This window comes from Aptenodytes patagonicus, chromosome W, assembly GCF_965638725.1.
Source record: "Aptenodytes patagonicus chromosome W, bAptPat1.pri.cur, whole genome shotgun sequence".
In the NCBI taxonomy this organism is placed as follows: domain Eukaryota; kingdom Metazoa; phylum Chordata; class Aves; order Sphenisciformes; family Spheniscidae; genus Aptenodytes; species Aptenodytes patagonicus.
Window position 1 is genome coordinate 1,545,506 of NC_134981.1, and position 15,242 is coordinate 1,560,747.

Here is a 15,242-nt window from a genome sequence, read left to right on the forward strand (position 1 = left end):
AATACAGGTGTGTTGTGAATTCGTAGAGGGACGTAACGGGCTTCTGGGTTGTCTCTCCTCTTTGCCCAGTCGTTGCTCGTTGTTGGGGTTTTCTTGGGGGCAGCGAGGGGCTGGTTCTGCTGCTTAACCATCAGCTCAGGTTGTCAGCTAATTACTGACTGCAGCTCTAGGTTTTCTCCTCTTTCTGGACTGCTTGTTAGGTAACTGAGAGCCTGCTTGTGTGTATTTATGGCATAAGGCTTTTTTCCCCCCGTGTTTGTTGCCTGGTGTTTTTTATGTATGTATGGCATTTATTGCCCAGCAAGTTAGTGTTACAAGAGCTCCTCTTTACACATAACATTATATTTTATTATCCTGAATCAGGATCTTGCCCCACGTCACAGCCTCGGTGTATGCCACATCTTTTTCCAGGCCACGTATGAGTATGTTGAACAGTACAGATCCGCACGACTGGGAATTTGCTGGTAATACTCCTCACTTACAAAGCTAACTATTAATTCCTGTTCTTGTAGTCTCTCTCTTAATCAGTTCTTAATCTGCAAGAATATCCTCACTTCCCTGTTATCTGAAGACAGTTTAGGTTCTTTAAGAGCCTTTGGGAGGTGGCTTTGTTGAAAGCTGGGAGTACAAATCAGTTACGTTACTGGATCTCCTGCATTGATGTGCTCATCATGTTTTTGAAAGAATTTAGATTTACAAGACATGCTTTCCTCCAAAAAAGCAGTGTTGGTTGTGCAATGTGGAGTATTTATCCATATGTGTATTGCTCTTTGTTATCTTTCCTAGTAGAGAAGTCAGATTTAAAATCTGGTGGTTCTTTGAATTCACTGAACTTAGTTTTCAATATTGGTTTTTAATATTTTCTACCTTCTTTACTTCAGCACTAGGTTGGTCTAAGCAGTCGGTTTTACACTGCGGTTAGAAGTTAGACAATTTTGTGTTTGAGTTTCTTGAGAGCTCTTAGAAACATCCTTTGGCTTTTCTTTATTTTTCTTTTTATTGATTTATTTTAAAGCCTTTACATTGACACTTCAGTTGGAGCCAATTTTTCTGACTAATCCCTTGTAAAATACCATCTGTCCTATGGCAAGGCAGATGAAAATGATCTGTTTAGCATTTCTTCTATTACCCTTTTTTTCCTTGAATTCTCCTGTTGCATCTTGGTTGTTTGCAGGTCCTACCAACTCTCCATCGTTGTCCTTATTTCTGATGGGCTTGAAAAAGCTTCTAATATTAACTCATAAGCCATTAAAAATTTTTTGGTCTTACATGTAACTTGCATTAAATATTTGCCTAATTCCTCCCATCTTGCTCAACCTGTACATCTTATGGTTTTCTTCCAAAGGGAGCTGAAGGGAAGTGGAGGAGCACTTGTTGGATGTGATGAAAGCCTTTTGTTTAGGTAGGATCGATATCTGTTCTGCATTCTACATTCTTTTGGAAAACCGGCTGAGGATTGGTTTTACCCAGAGGTGAAGAGCGAGGCTTTAGGCAGTCTGAGACCCTACCGTGATGACCCTCAAGTTATTTCAGAGTTCGTTCAGCCGGGGTTTGGCACACTCTCTGCAGGTTACCTTGCGAATGCCCCTGCCGGGAAGATTTATAGGGCTGCTGTGGAAGCACCGTCTGCGGATTTCATCAGATTGCTCTTTGGTGCAGGATGACAAATCTGATGCCAGCTGGGCTGGGCTGCAATCCTTCTTCCCCGCCGCCCGCTCACACACGAGGAGCGGTGTCTGCACGGACGTGCTCTGAGTATCTGCATCTGTCTTCACGATGCATGTCCCAGCCTAGTCCAAATAGTTTTTGCTTTTCATATAAATTTTCTTCCGTTCTGGGTGCTGTTCTGGACACCAGCGGTGCTTTTCAGAGCTCGGATAAATACCCCGATGGTTTAAACCTGGCAGTTGTAGTGCACACCGAAGCTGTCAGCTAAGCCTGTCCCTGCTGAGCTGTTGGGGCGTCAGTGGCTGTATTTAAAGAGTGTTTCATTGAAGCTGGTGGTAAAGTGATGGACCAACAACTGTGCGATATTAATAGAAACAGTTGATTATATTCCATAGCCATTCCCTGTGTAAAGCAGCACTGTACATTACCTTTCTCTGTAGTGATACCCTGGGTTATCTTTTCCTACGTTTGAGGTCTCGTTCTTATTTCTGTAGTGCCCGGTCCTGGGATGATGTTAGTTTTGTCCCGTTGCTCCCGAAATCTTTGGGCTCTTGGAGCAGACACTCCTTGCTGTGTTTCTTCTTAAGACTTCATTTTTCTGTTCTCCCTTCAAATATGGGGTTTTCTTTAGTCACCTACAGATTTCAGTCATGTCCCTTACATTACCAAAATGATAGCTAAAGCAAATAATAATTTACATTTAAAACCATTAGTGATGTAAGAAATAAAACCCATACATTAAAAAGTTAGCTGTATTTAAGTAATCCCAGTTATTTTCAGGACATGAACACTTTTAGAAGATCTCTGTCTGCTTATGGTTAACTTACTCTTCCATGCAGAAGGTGCCTTAGTTTCATTTGCCCATTTTCTCCTCCGTCCCCGAGAACCCAAACCCAAGAGCACTGGAGGCTGGGGGCGGCCGGCAGCTGGGAGGGAGCCTCAGCCAAAGCGTCCATGTGTGCGCTCCTCCCTCCTCTGGCTTTTCCTTGGGGTTTTGCAGCCTGCATCTCGGAGCCGTCCCGAGTTGGGGTTGCATCTGGGGCTGGTGTTCAGTAGCCACCGATGGATGTTCTTCTCCATGAATTTATCCAGTTCTTTTTAAATTTATTTATATGTTTGGTCTTTGCGTACCTTAAAGCAACAAGTTTCGCCATCTGACTGGATGCTAGTGAAAAAAAAAAAGGTCTTTTTTGTTTGTTTTAATGGGTGGCTTTCAGTTTTTATACGGGGAGAGCAATGAATAGTGATGCGAGCTTGCCTTCCCCATGTTACAAACCTCTGCTGTATTGCTTTTCAAGCATCCCTTTCCCAGTGAAGCTTCCTCTTCTCTGCAAAAGGGAACTTTGCACACTGCTGCCCATCCTTGAGGCTCTCCCTTTATGTTTTCCAGGCCTACTGCATTAATTTTTCTTCAAAGTCTTTCAGGAAAAGTTTAATATTCAGTATATCTGAAGAATTCCTTTGTTCTTAGCGGTGACTAATATAATACGTGGCCCAGCTCAGCACTGTCAGGTTTCCACGAGTACATGGAGCAAGACTGTGGTCCCTGCGTTTGCTTCTCCCGCAGGACTGGTATAACTTGTCTCATTAGGAGAAATCAGCCTTCAGACAGACAAATGTAGGACTTAATTTTAGAATAATGTAGTTAGAGTCACTTAGAAAAAGGAAAAAACAATGCATGATCTAGATTTAGATTCACAGTTCACTTTAGAGCGAAGTAACTGAATTTCTGGACATTTGCCTGGTATTATTCAAGTCGCAAACCTTTAGGTTGTCATTTACAACATTATATTACCCTGATAAGTTGTATCTCTAGCTGACACCGCCTGTTCTATCTGTCTTCACTTTTCTTTGTGTATCTTTCTTTATACATCTTGATGCCTAATTTCAAACTGAGCTGAGATCGCAAATAAGCTGTCATCGGCAGATGAGCACATTTTCAAATAGCAATAATAAAAGTAAAAGTTTAACTAACAAAAGGGGAAAAAAAGGAGTAAGCAAAGACGTACTTGCAAACTGCACTGTACAAGTTTGTCTAGCGGCATCTGGGACACCCGTAGTCCTTGAGGCCTTTCCAGAGGAGTCTGCTGTAGGAGAAATGCTGAAACGTCCAAGTTGCACAGTCAGGTTAAATGTAAAGGGCTGCATTTCTTAAATTTAATAACATACACGTTGTACGTGAGAAATAGAAGGAAAACACCGTTCTGTGTCATTCCTTAAGTTTTCCTAACTAGACCCTGCTGAAGCTGCTGCTAGAAATTTTGGGCTTAGGCAGGATGGAGGATCAATAACTGATCCCTCTGACAGCAGAGATACGGTAACTGCTAAGCAAGGAAGGCTGGGATGAAAGGGGCAAGGGATGGAGACTAGGAAAAGCTAATGGAGACAGTGGATGAGATAAATGCTTTCAGGGTGGGAAGACGGGAGGAGGTGGAGCAGAAAGGTTGCTCTGAAGGGGCATGGCAGGACATCCCTCGGACCAGGGAGGTCCCCGAAGCCCAGATATCCCTGCTGCTGCTGTGGAGCTGCAACATCCACAGGCAGATCAGCTCATCAGCTTTGAGTGCTGGTCCATACACATGCAGCTATTAGTGACTGTAGTTACACCAATGACAAAATCAGAGAGCTGTAGAATGGATCCAACCCTGCTCCTTCCCATGCCCTGAGTATTTAACTGCATAATGCTGGGGTGAAACTTGGAGGAGGCTTTTTAATATTACTTTTTAATGACCAAAAATGTGCCTGTGCTTGCACTTTGTGGTACAAACGTGGGCAATTTGGTCCCTGACTCCTTTTCCCGTGGGATGCACCTGGCTCAGAGCAGGGGGTGGGTTTGCTCCTGAAGTCCTCTGGGCACGGGATCCCAGGGCCTCGTGGTGCAGAGCCTGCCGAGGGGCTTGCTGGGGGGAGACAGGGGGACTGAAGCCCTTCAAGCCCCTCTGCGTTACAGGATCCTCTCCTGCCTCAGCCCTCATGTTCCAGACATTAATCCAGGTTTTCCGGGGTCGTTACCGACTTCTTGTTTCTTGTTTTCTGGCCACCTGACTTAGGGTCCTCGGAGATGAAAGCAGAAGTATTGATCACGGGCAGCAGTCAGCCAAAGCTGCGCTTTTAGTTTATAAATGGACATACAGATGCTGAAACTGGTGGGATGTTTCACCCTAATTTTTCTTTCCTTCTTTTTCTCCTGTAACGGAGAAGTTTCAATCCTATCACCTGAGCGTGAGAAACTGGTGGCCTGCTACACCATGATTTTTCTTGCCCTAAATTTCTTAAATAAAAGATGCAATCCCATCACCTGAGAGATGGTGAAAAATCATTTCATTAAATGCTCATGAAATGTTCGAGTGAAGTCAGAAGGAACACTTTGGAAAAGTCCATATGAGTTTAATAACGTCTTTAAAACGTGCATTGAAAAGTATACAAAGGACCAGGGTCACAGAGCGAACGAGGAGAAAACAAAATACCGGGTAGCTGCTTATTAATGGCACTTTGTCCTTCCCTTGCAGCGAGGGAGGCTAGGACTGCCTGGGAGCGTGGCAAGAGCCTGGAATTAATGACTGCTCCCAGTGCGGGCGCAGAGAGAGAAATTGGGCTGTGCAGGCAGGCTGAGCTCTGGCGTTCCCAGCTCCGGGGAGTTTGTCTTTGCCGCCTTTATAATGTTTCTCTGCAGTAGTTTTTGACATTTTATATGTGAGATATTGCCCTTATATGTAAGTGCCTTAGAGTTTTTGAAGAAGAAAACCCTCGTTAGAGCGGATTTGCACATCCTAGAGCACAAACTCAGCACCCTTGGACGGGCACTGGGTCTGTGCACGAGGCAGGGGAGGCAGGAGCCCTTCCCCAAGCCCAGGCTTCGTCTCGCCACGGGCTTTCCTAGCTGTGCGCTTGCATATTTTCCATATCTTTGCGCATCTTCTACTATTAGAAGCCTTTCATTCAGAAAAAGTAAAGCCATATGGCCAAGTACTATCAAATACGCAATATATTTTAAAAAAACCCAGCATGTCAAGTTTATATTTTATCTGCAAAAGTGGAGCATGAATGCGTTTGATATCTACCTTCGCAAACAAATTAATGGTAATTAAAGATTAATTTTATGTAATTAACATTAAAATGCAATTAAATTATGAGTAAGTGGACCAGGAATAGAAGTCTATGATGTCTTACTGTCTGTTTTTACATCGAGTCTTTTGTTTTTCAGCAAACAGAGGAAGTGGGGCAGCAGGCAGCTCGCAGACTGGTGATGCGCTGGGGAAAGCACTTGCCTCTGTAAGGAAATATTTACTTTGGAATACACGTTTACCGTTTTGAAAGTGTGAACTTTAATCAGAATTGGACGCCTGGAGTTTACGAAGATGAACAGCAAACGGGAGAGATCTGGTCTCAGAGGTCACCCGCGTGGAGTTACTGCCAACTGAACAATCAGTGCAAAATGGCGTTTAAAAAGTTTTAGACCTAATTTTATGGTAGAATAGAAATGGAAAGAGGGGAAGCCTTGACCTGGTCACATTGACTGGGTGCCAAGGAGCTGTGTCTGTCAGTCTTTCACACACTGCATTTCCTAGGGCAAGGGAGGTCTGAACAGAACCCAGCGGCAGGATGACTTCTGCACTACCGAGCCATCCGCAAACAGGGTTCCTTTTGAATTTGCCTTTAGATTTTCTATTTTTCATGGCAGTTTCCACCTATTCAGTTACTGTGGTTGCTGTTAAAGTCAGCAGTTACCACCTCTTACCTGGGTAGCTGGGGTACGGCAGTTTTCCAGCTCAAGGCGGGAGGAAACCCTGCCGTGCCCCAGCTATCGCTGCGGTACCAGTTGGCATGGGCTGACTTTTAATAAGGACCACTATAGTTATTTTCTGGGCAGAGTGGGTTCCATTGAGTTCTCATGAGAGTTAATTTTTTTTGCATATTCTTCGATGCTTCATTGAAAAAGACGAAAAGTCAGACTCTAGTTTGCCTGAAATAACTGATACAGTACAGAATCCACTTTGAAGTGGTGCCCTGACAAATGGCACGGGTGGTGAGCGGGGACGCCGCGGGGCGGCAGCACCCTCGCCCAGGCACGGGGCACGCGGGGGCTTTCTCACCGGAGCAGCGGACAAGTAGTTGGAGTTTGCTGCTGCGGATTACCCGCTGTGCCAGGGTTTAACGTGCTCTGCTCCCTTTGCTTTATTTTGGCCGTTAAGGGATTTCAGCATAACAAAAAAGCAATTTTCAGGCGTGCTTTAAGGCTTCGTTCAATGACGCTCATTCGTAAAGTAGTCTATGCAATGAAAATGTGTATATCTACCGTGGCAGATCCGTGTGACAATCAGAAACCATCGCTTAATTGGCTAGTGTCTGTTCCCATCAAAAGGGGTCTGTTGTCTAGCTTCCTGCATCTAATACAGTTTTGTCTTTATAAAAATATTAATATTTGAATAAGAGGCTTTTTAACCTGTCCTGCTTTCATTTAAATGAACTGAATGCATAAGAATTCCATATTTCTTTCTGCATCAGTTTGTGATGGCTTTAGATTAATTCTGTATCATCTTTTAAAGATCTATTCTCCAGATCACACCAACAACAGCTTTTCATCAAATCCTTCAACTCCTGTTGGTTCTCCCCCTTCTCTCTCAGGTATTGTTGTTACAATTCTATTTTACTGAACGTTTCAACATATTTTTGGTAGGAGATGCCTAAATGAGCTCCTACGGTACTGGGTGTGAGATGTGCATCCAGCCGGCAGCACCAGGCGGTTCCCGTATTGCTGTGCAGCACGTGCAGGTGGCTGGTGGTCCCACAGAGATGAGCAGAGAGGTGTCCTACACGCTGTATTTCCAATGCAGAGAGAAGGTCGTTGCAGCTCTCGGGCGGATGCATTTACAGAAAAGCAGTGGTTTTGTGCATCCTTATTGCGGCTTCCTGCAGTGCCCTCGGGGTCTCGTGGCAGATGAGTTCTGCCCTGTGCAGAGCGTGTCCCCGTGCCGTGGCCGTGCCCCTGTGCAGGGACACCCAAGCCCTCACGGCAGCCTCGCTCCGGGGTGGCCGTGCCAGGTACATCTCCTTGTATGTTCCCCCATCCCCTCCTGGGGCTGCAGCAAAAGCCTGTTTGATCCGTAAAATGTGTCTCTGGACAAACTGAGCCCCTGTGAATCCAGTTGATTAATTTTATACTTTGTTTATAATAATTGCATACTTTAACTAGACCCACTTTACTAATAAAAGCCTAAACTGAAAAGATCCGGAGGCCCAGGGTAGTTCCCATGAGCATCAGGTGTTTTAAATGTTTACCTGAACGTAATTCAGATTTCTTAAACCTTGAGACTTTTCAGCTAGAGTATTAGGCTTCTCCTCCCACGCAGCACATGCTAACGCCTTGGAGAAGGCCTCTTGGCGTCCCATCCCCCCCTTTGAGACGAGGTCTGTATCACACATAACCAAAGACCCCGGTCTCCTCCTCTTTGTGCATGAGCCCTGGATCCTGTTAACCTCACTGGGAATCCTAAAAGGCCACCATGTTCCCGTAGGGCAGCGCTGGCGAGAGGTGTGATCCATCCCGCGTTCTCCATGGGGCACGAGTCGCACGACAGAGGTGGAGGGAGCTCCTGGGCTCTTGATCCTTTAAAATGGTGTCCCAGCCTCAGAGACCTAGACCTAATAGCAGCTCTACAGTGACGAGACCCTTTTGGAAGGAGGGATGGAGAGAGGCTTGTGCTAGCTGGCAGCCTCTGCAGGACGAGGTCCAGGAGGGCGCCACGTCCACCTCCATCACGCTCACCTGCTGTGAAGGAGTACGTAACATTGGGGTGACATCCAGTCAACAAATGTCCCCGCAAAGCCACCCCCAGCAGGGGATGGGGGACAGAGGGACCACCTGGCCTGTCATAGCCTGGGGGGTTCCCACACCTCAGAAAAGGGCTTTCTGCCCTTATTTTGCCTGGAATCACCCCCGAGGTGTAGCACCCCTGGCACTGGGGCTGCGTTTCACCTAGCGAGGCGCTGCCCTCCTTCCCGATGGAAGGGGCCGAGCCAAAGAGAAAAATCCCATGTGAATTTGGGCTGCGTTGCTTTCTGCAGGCTCTACTGGGTAAATAGGGAGAACCGAGTGTCAAAATAAATAAAAATAAGGAGTGTAAGTGCATTTAAAAGAGCTGAAAGTGTTTAGCATGCAAGACGCTTTCCCTCAAGGATATCAAGGGCTAGTTAAAAATTATTTTGAAAGTAAAGATTGCTGCTCATTGCTTCATTCAGTGCTGTAGCAAAACCTCAACTAAAAGCTCCATGGGGACCAGAAAAGGGAAGATTTAAGTTTTAATTAGAACTGACATAATTTTGACTTTTATGAGAAACAGAATCTTAACTGTGAGAGCCTAAAAAAAATTGCCTGAGTTCCACCCTGGCCTGTCTCAGTCCAAGCAAATGCCACTCAACGTAGACATTAAGACTAAAATCCTAATATTTCCATCTCAAATTCTTAACCCCGTTTTATGAGATCATTCAGAAGATCACTCGTTCAAAAGAGTATTATAAATTGTCTAAGCGTTGTGCTATATATATAAAAGCTGTTGGGAAAAATAGCTGAAAAAAACTTCTTTTCCCCATGTTTGCCTCTTTCACAAGGGCAGATTTTTCCTTAGAAAATGCTGCTGGAGACCAGGAACCCTTTTCTTCCCGCAGCAGCAGGAACAGATTTAGAGCAGCAGATACAAACCAGAAGGTTTTCGGTCAGACCTTTGGCGGTCTCACTGGGCCAAACCAAATAATCTGCCCAAAGAGAGCGCAAACCTTATCAGCGTATACGTGAATGTTGTGTGCAGTGCTTTTACTGACTTCTTTTTTTAAGATTTTGTAAATTTGATGGTGGGATGACGTAATCAGTGGCACTGAGTGTGTCTGGAAGCAGGGCTAGGAGAATGGGCTAGTCTGTGCTGGGCTCGCGTAGGGGTCCAGCCGCCCCGCAGCACCCTGCGGCAGCGCTGCTTCTCCTTCCACCACCGAGACGTTTCCTTCTCCCGGAGCCTCTCGCAGCTCCAGCTGCTGAATGAATGCAGCCCTCTATGCGGAGGAGCAGCCTGGGGGAACTTTGTGGCCTGCATCTACGTGCTTTGCTACAAAATACCTTTTTTTTTCATCCGTGTGTATTTTGGAAGTTCTCCATATGTCTGCTCTATAGTCTATCTGGAATACGGCATTTACATGTCTACAAAACTGTCCAAAAAGTTTGAAAGACATTTTTGTTTGCATAGTTCTAATGGTAATTCCAATTTTACTATTAGCAGGCACAGCTGTTTGGTCTAGAAATGGAGGTCAAGCGTCATCATCTCCCAATTATGAAGGTCCCTTACACTCTTTGGTATGTTTTGATTAGTGACCTCCTCTGCCTCAGTATTTTACTTGCTGTTCTTTCCATTTCTCATCCATTCTTCTCACGCAGGTTTTCATTTCGTTAGTGACTGCTATGCCCTCGGACTTGATTTTACCACCTCTAAATTCGTATCATGGGTGCCCCGTGCTCTAGACACGTGATGTGGTTTGAGATGCTGCTGGCCAGGGTCTCCTGTTTGACAGGGGATGCGGTGTTGAAATCTACTGAGAAGGGGAACGAGGACCACAAAAAGAGGGGAGGATGAGCAGGCAGATGGAATAGATTGTAGAGAAAATGGGAGTGGGAAGCCGTGGTGGCTGTCACGCAGGACGGAGCGTCTGTCAGTCCTGTGGAGTGAGGGAGGGAGCGCGGCCGATGCAGCAGTGATGGTCAGGAGTCCTCTCCGCAGGAAAAGCCGGTGGGCTCAGCTTGCCAGGCCGAGCTGGTCCTAAATGCTCGCGTGGCACAGAGGGTTAAAGGAATGTCAGTAAGATTTGTTACCTTTCCTAATGGAAAGATTAAGTAAGAGTTGGAGCTGGCCAAAAGCATGTTAGGACAGAGAAGAACTGTAGAGAGTCCGATGTCCTCTGTCTCGCTCTTCTCGGTTGGTTGTTGGTCTCAGTTGGAAGTCTAGGGGGTTTCACTAATTGGTGTGAAACGCCTGACATACTGTTGGGTGTAAAATAAATAGTGCTAGAACTTAAAAATGTCCTTAAAAAATAAAAGCAATCAGATAATCCTGAGGGCACAGTGTTTAACCCCCCTAGTACGGGGTGATGCAGCAGTCCTGTTGGCTTCGTTAGAAGTTTGCCAGAGTCAGGAATTAGCATGGACCGATACAGAAATCCTTCTCGTGATTGATCATGATATTTTCTAGGCTATCTGTCTTCTGGAGGTTTTTTTTAGTTGTTTTGGTTTATGGAGAGCAATGGGTTGGTTAAGAGATTTGCTGAAGAGGTCCATAAGCTATGCCTAATTATTTTTGCAGCTCACGTTCCCCAGTGCTTGGGGGCTGCCCTGTTGAGTTTCCCCCTTTCATATTTTATTAAACAGCAAAGACTTCAGGTGCCCAGGTCCACACATGGCTTGTGCTGGGGATAGCCGAGGACAGCGGTGGGGCTTGGGGGAAGCAGAGCAGGGGGTGCAGCGGGGGGTTCTGTGGGCAGTGGCTCCCACAGTGGGTTGTTCCCAGAGCATGACACGCAGACACGGGTCCCTCCTTCCGTGGAGCAGCCTGTGCAGCAGGCAAACTGAAGCCTCAAGGTTGTTATTCCCTGCAGCCCATTGCTTCTCCTCGTCCTCGCCCTGCCAGCAGCACACCTCAGGGGCTATTTTTTGGCTTAGCAAGAGCACGGTGTTGGGAGGCAGTAACTGGGGAAAGCAGCGGTCGGGGTTCTGGAAGGCCCTCCCCAGGGCTGTGGGTGGGCTGTGCTTTTAGGGTGGTTGGAGAAGTGGGAGGCGAGGGCCCGTCCTTCCCGGGCACTCGGTTGTAGGGACCCCAATGGCATTGCAGCTGGGGGGGGGGTTGGGAGCAGCCCTGCACCCCTCACCCCCCGGGACGGCCCTAGCTGCTAGTCGTTGCCACATTGCTCACCGGCTGTAAGCTGCTCAGTTAGGGAAGAGTATTTATTGCTGCTTTTACCAGTGATAAAAAGTGATTTCAGGATGCATACCTGTAGGGAAAAAATCCAACTGGCAGCAAGGGACTGTAGGACCTGGTAGTTTCTCTTTCTCTCTTTGTGTGTGATCCTGGGATTAGATGGGGGGAGGAAAATCCCAGTCAGAGATTGATTACAATTAGAGGTATATTTGTTTCTTTACTTCTACTTCTTTTTTATTTTTTTTTTTTTTTTTTTTTAAGTATCACTAAAACTTTTCAAAGACATAGAGGGCAACATATGTACTGTAATGATTATGTTCATGAGGAATCATTGAACCTGTTTTGCCCATGAAAATCAAAGCTGTACTCGTGTTAACCATGCTCTCTCCTTCCCCACAACGCTACTCTAAACATTGCCCTAGGGAAACAAAACCACTCCTTTAAAAAAAAAAAAAAGAAAAAGGAAAAAAAAAAAGCCAAAACCAACAAAAAACACCAAGGGGTTGAGAAGGAAGGACTGGCTGTCAGTGGCCGTGCCCCCGCGCGCCCCACGCACACCGGCGGCAGCGCCTCGTGCCCGGCGCTGGGCGGCCCTGCGCGCCTGCTGATGCTCTTCCCGCTTTGTTTCTCGCACACAAACAGCAAAGCCGGATCGAGGACCGCCTGGAGAGACTGGATGACGCCATCCACGTGCTGCGCAACCACGCGGTGGGGCCCGCCACCGCCATGCCAGGGGGCCACGCCGACATGCACGGCTTGATAGGGCCGTCGCACAACGGAGCCATGGCCGGTCTGGGGTCCGGCTACGGCACCGGCCTGCTCTCCGCCAACCGGCACTCGCTCATGGTAAGCCACGGGACTCACCGGCAGCGCTGGGGTGAAAAACTAACTGACTTCAAGGGCTTGAGGACAGGGAAGGGAGGGGTGGATGGGTGTAAGGGTCTGCAAGGGTTTGCTGCTTCTCAGAGGTGTTATATACTAATGTGTGCGTGCGTATTCGTGGAGGGAGTGATACTGCCTTTCCTTTACGCAGTGTGTGTGTGTGAGCTATTGTACAGCTACAAACATGTGCATGCGCGTTTCACCCTGATGGCGGCGAGTGCACCCATTTCTGTTTGTCCCTGCCTGTGCCCTCAGCCCAGCTGGCACGACTCTTGGCACTGGTACCGAGCTGCTCGGCTCTGCGTCCAGCCTCGTTAACCGTCCCTGCTGACGTAGCTTGGGTTGGCTGGGGGCACGGGTGCACCAAGAAGTCACTGACAGGCACCGTGATGGGTGTATGGGGAACAGCAGCCCCATGGCAGTGAGGCAGGCACATACCAGCGAGAGCAGCAGCGAGGTCGGGCTCTCCTGTGCCTTTCCAGGGGTGGTTTGCGTGGTCGCGCTTCAGGGGCCACCTGCACAGCCCCAGTTTACCCTTCTTCTCATAGCCACGTGCACAGAGGTGCAGATTGTGTGCATGCATGCATGCCGGGGGGCATGAGGGGGTGTGAAATCTTCGGGGATTCATTTATGCTTTCATTTCAAGGCCAGGTGAACATAAAGTCACTGCCCCTACCCAGGTCCTGAAATGCTTTTCCTGTTTTGCTTTCAAAAAGATTTTTAGTGTTGCGTTTCACTCAGGACCCTTGCGTTTCACTTGCTTGGGAAACTGGGTGCAGTTTTTAGTGTAAGGTGTGGTTTTGGCGTGCAGGGCTGGAGAAGGTTTAAGGAATGAGAGCTAATCCTGTCCTTGCTTTAAACACGTGCTTAAATTTGGGGGGAGAAGGTAGTTCAGAGTTGGAGCTGCATGTGCTCACTGTGGCGTGTGTTTCACTCTGGATTACGTGACCCTTCTGCAACGTGAAATAGCCGGTGCAGAGAAGCCTGGCTCTGCAGACCCTCCTTGGGCTCATGAGCTTGTGCTTGTGTACTGAGTCCCCGGTCTGTCGCTGCTGCCTGGCTAAGTGGTGTGTCACAAAAGTCTGTGGGATCAGGTCTGTAATTTCCCTTATATGCACCACTTGGGTCTCCAGGACAGACGTCTTGCACTTTGCAAAGGAAATATTTTGCAGTTGCAATATTTTCCTCTTGCAAAGGAAAAGCATGTCTCTTCAATCTTTTTCTTTTTTAATATGTCAGAAAAATAATAAGGAAAACCATTTAACACGATGCATTTGAGTCTACAGAAATCTTAAAGTCCCTCAGCAGAAGTTAATGAAAAAAATAACGGTCCTGTAGGAGCTGAGAAACAGCAATTCTCGATTAGGAAGCAGCAAAGTTGTGCACGTGCAGAGCTGAACTAGATCAGCGCAATCTTCAACAGGATTAAAAGGCACTCGGTTTTATACTTCCAAATTTCATTCCAGAAATAGAGTTGCTTACTCACACGTGGAATGGAGGAGAGGAACAAGGAGTTATCTGGCAGTATTTTCAGATGGTTCAAGCTATTTAGGTTAATTAAGACTAGGGGAAAATATGTGGGAGGAGAAAGGGACCTGACAGATCCATGGCCAGTTCACTGCTGCGTGGCACTGTGGAGGACTAGGCTTGATCCCCTGCTCATCCCTCATGCTAAGGGCAAGGCAGGGCAGATTAGAAGAAAGAATTTCAATTAATTAATTCATAATTTCATATGCCTCTGCTAGAGTCGCATGGAAATTTCTCCTCAGCGTGCAAGAATCCCTAACAACAAGACCAAAAACCCATTGAATTGAAAAGGCACATGAGAAGGGACACCAAAACTGATGGACTGGGGGTATATGCTTTGGGTGTATATTTACATATACATACATGTGTGTATACCTTCCCTGGAGCTGTCTTCTGTTTTGGTTTTCCTATCTCCAAAAAGTGTAGTGGAATTAGGAGGAGTTCGGGGACAAACAGCAGGAATGATTGCAAGCATGGAAGGATTTTCATGTGAAGGGAGGTTGAACAGATTGTGGTGATTTTGTTTAGAAAGGAGCTGAATAGGAGGAGACATAATAGAGGTACATAGAATAATGGACAGCATAGAGAAGGTAAATCTAGCTCTCCTATTCATCCTGCCTTATAATTAAAGAACAAGGGAACATTCAGTGAACCTGACAAAAAGAAATACTTTTTATTCAACACACAGTGACCTGTGAAATTCATTGCTCTAAGATGTAATCAAGGCCAAATGTTCAGAAGCATTCCAAATAGGATTAGACATCATATGGAAAATGCAAACATTTAGAGTTTTATTTGACAGGATTCAGACAGGATTCCTCCTTTTTTTCACAAGGGAAGGAAAAAAAAAAAAAGAAAGAAAAACTTTGATGCCCGAGTGTGAGGCAACTGCTAGGGAAAGGAAGGAGCTTCTTCTGGTGGCCAATTATTTGATAATTACCGTGTCCCCCGGTCTGCTGCGCGCCGGGGATGCCCCCGCACTAGGCTCTGTCGTGATAGTCGGTTAGGTGATTATAAAATAATTAGCCTCCAGCGGTATTGAGAGCACGGCTTTATTCAACAGGGCCGTTCCTGAGCCTCGTGCGATGCTGGGGGAAGTTCTCAGGCGGCTCCTCCAGCCTGGCTGGCGTTGCTCCAGCCGGCGGGGCCGAGCCGAGCAGAGCAGAGGGCTTTCGGCCGCTCTCCGTCCCACGCTGGGGACGGCTCCACAGC

General features: G+C 46.8%; 1 protein-coding gene across 18 annotated transcripts in view; it reads left to right on the forward strand.

The window, feature by feature from the left end:
- The window catches only part of LOC143171885 (transcription factor 4), a 244,185-nt gene that overhangs the window by 212,525 nt on the left and 16,418 nt on the right, over window positions 1–15,242 (forward strand). For 17 of the 18 annotated variants that reach the window (XM_076361027.1, XM_076361023.1, XM_076361029.1 and 14 more), the window contains 4 exons: window positions 5,873–5,940; window positions 7,215–7,293; window positions 9,933–10,009; window positions 12,264–12,467. In XM_076361027.1, the coding sequence (XP_076217142.1) occupies window positions 5,873–5,940; window positions 7,215–7,293; window positions 9,933–10,009; window positions 12,264–12,467 (428 nt within the window). The remainder of the gene's footprint in view (window positions 1–5,872; window positions 5,941–7,214; window positions 7,294–9,932; window positions 10,010–12,263; window positions 12,468–15,242) is intronic. The other variant, XM_076361033.1, reaches the window with a different exon arrangement.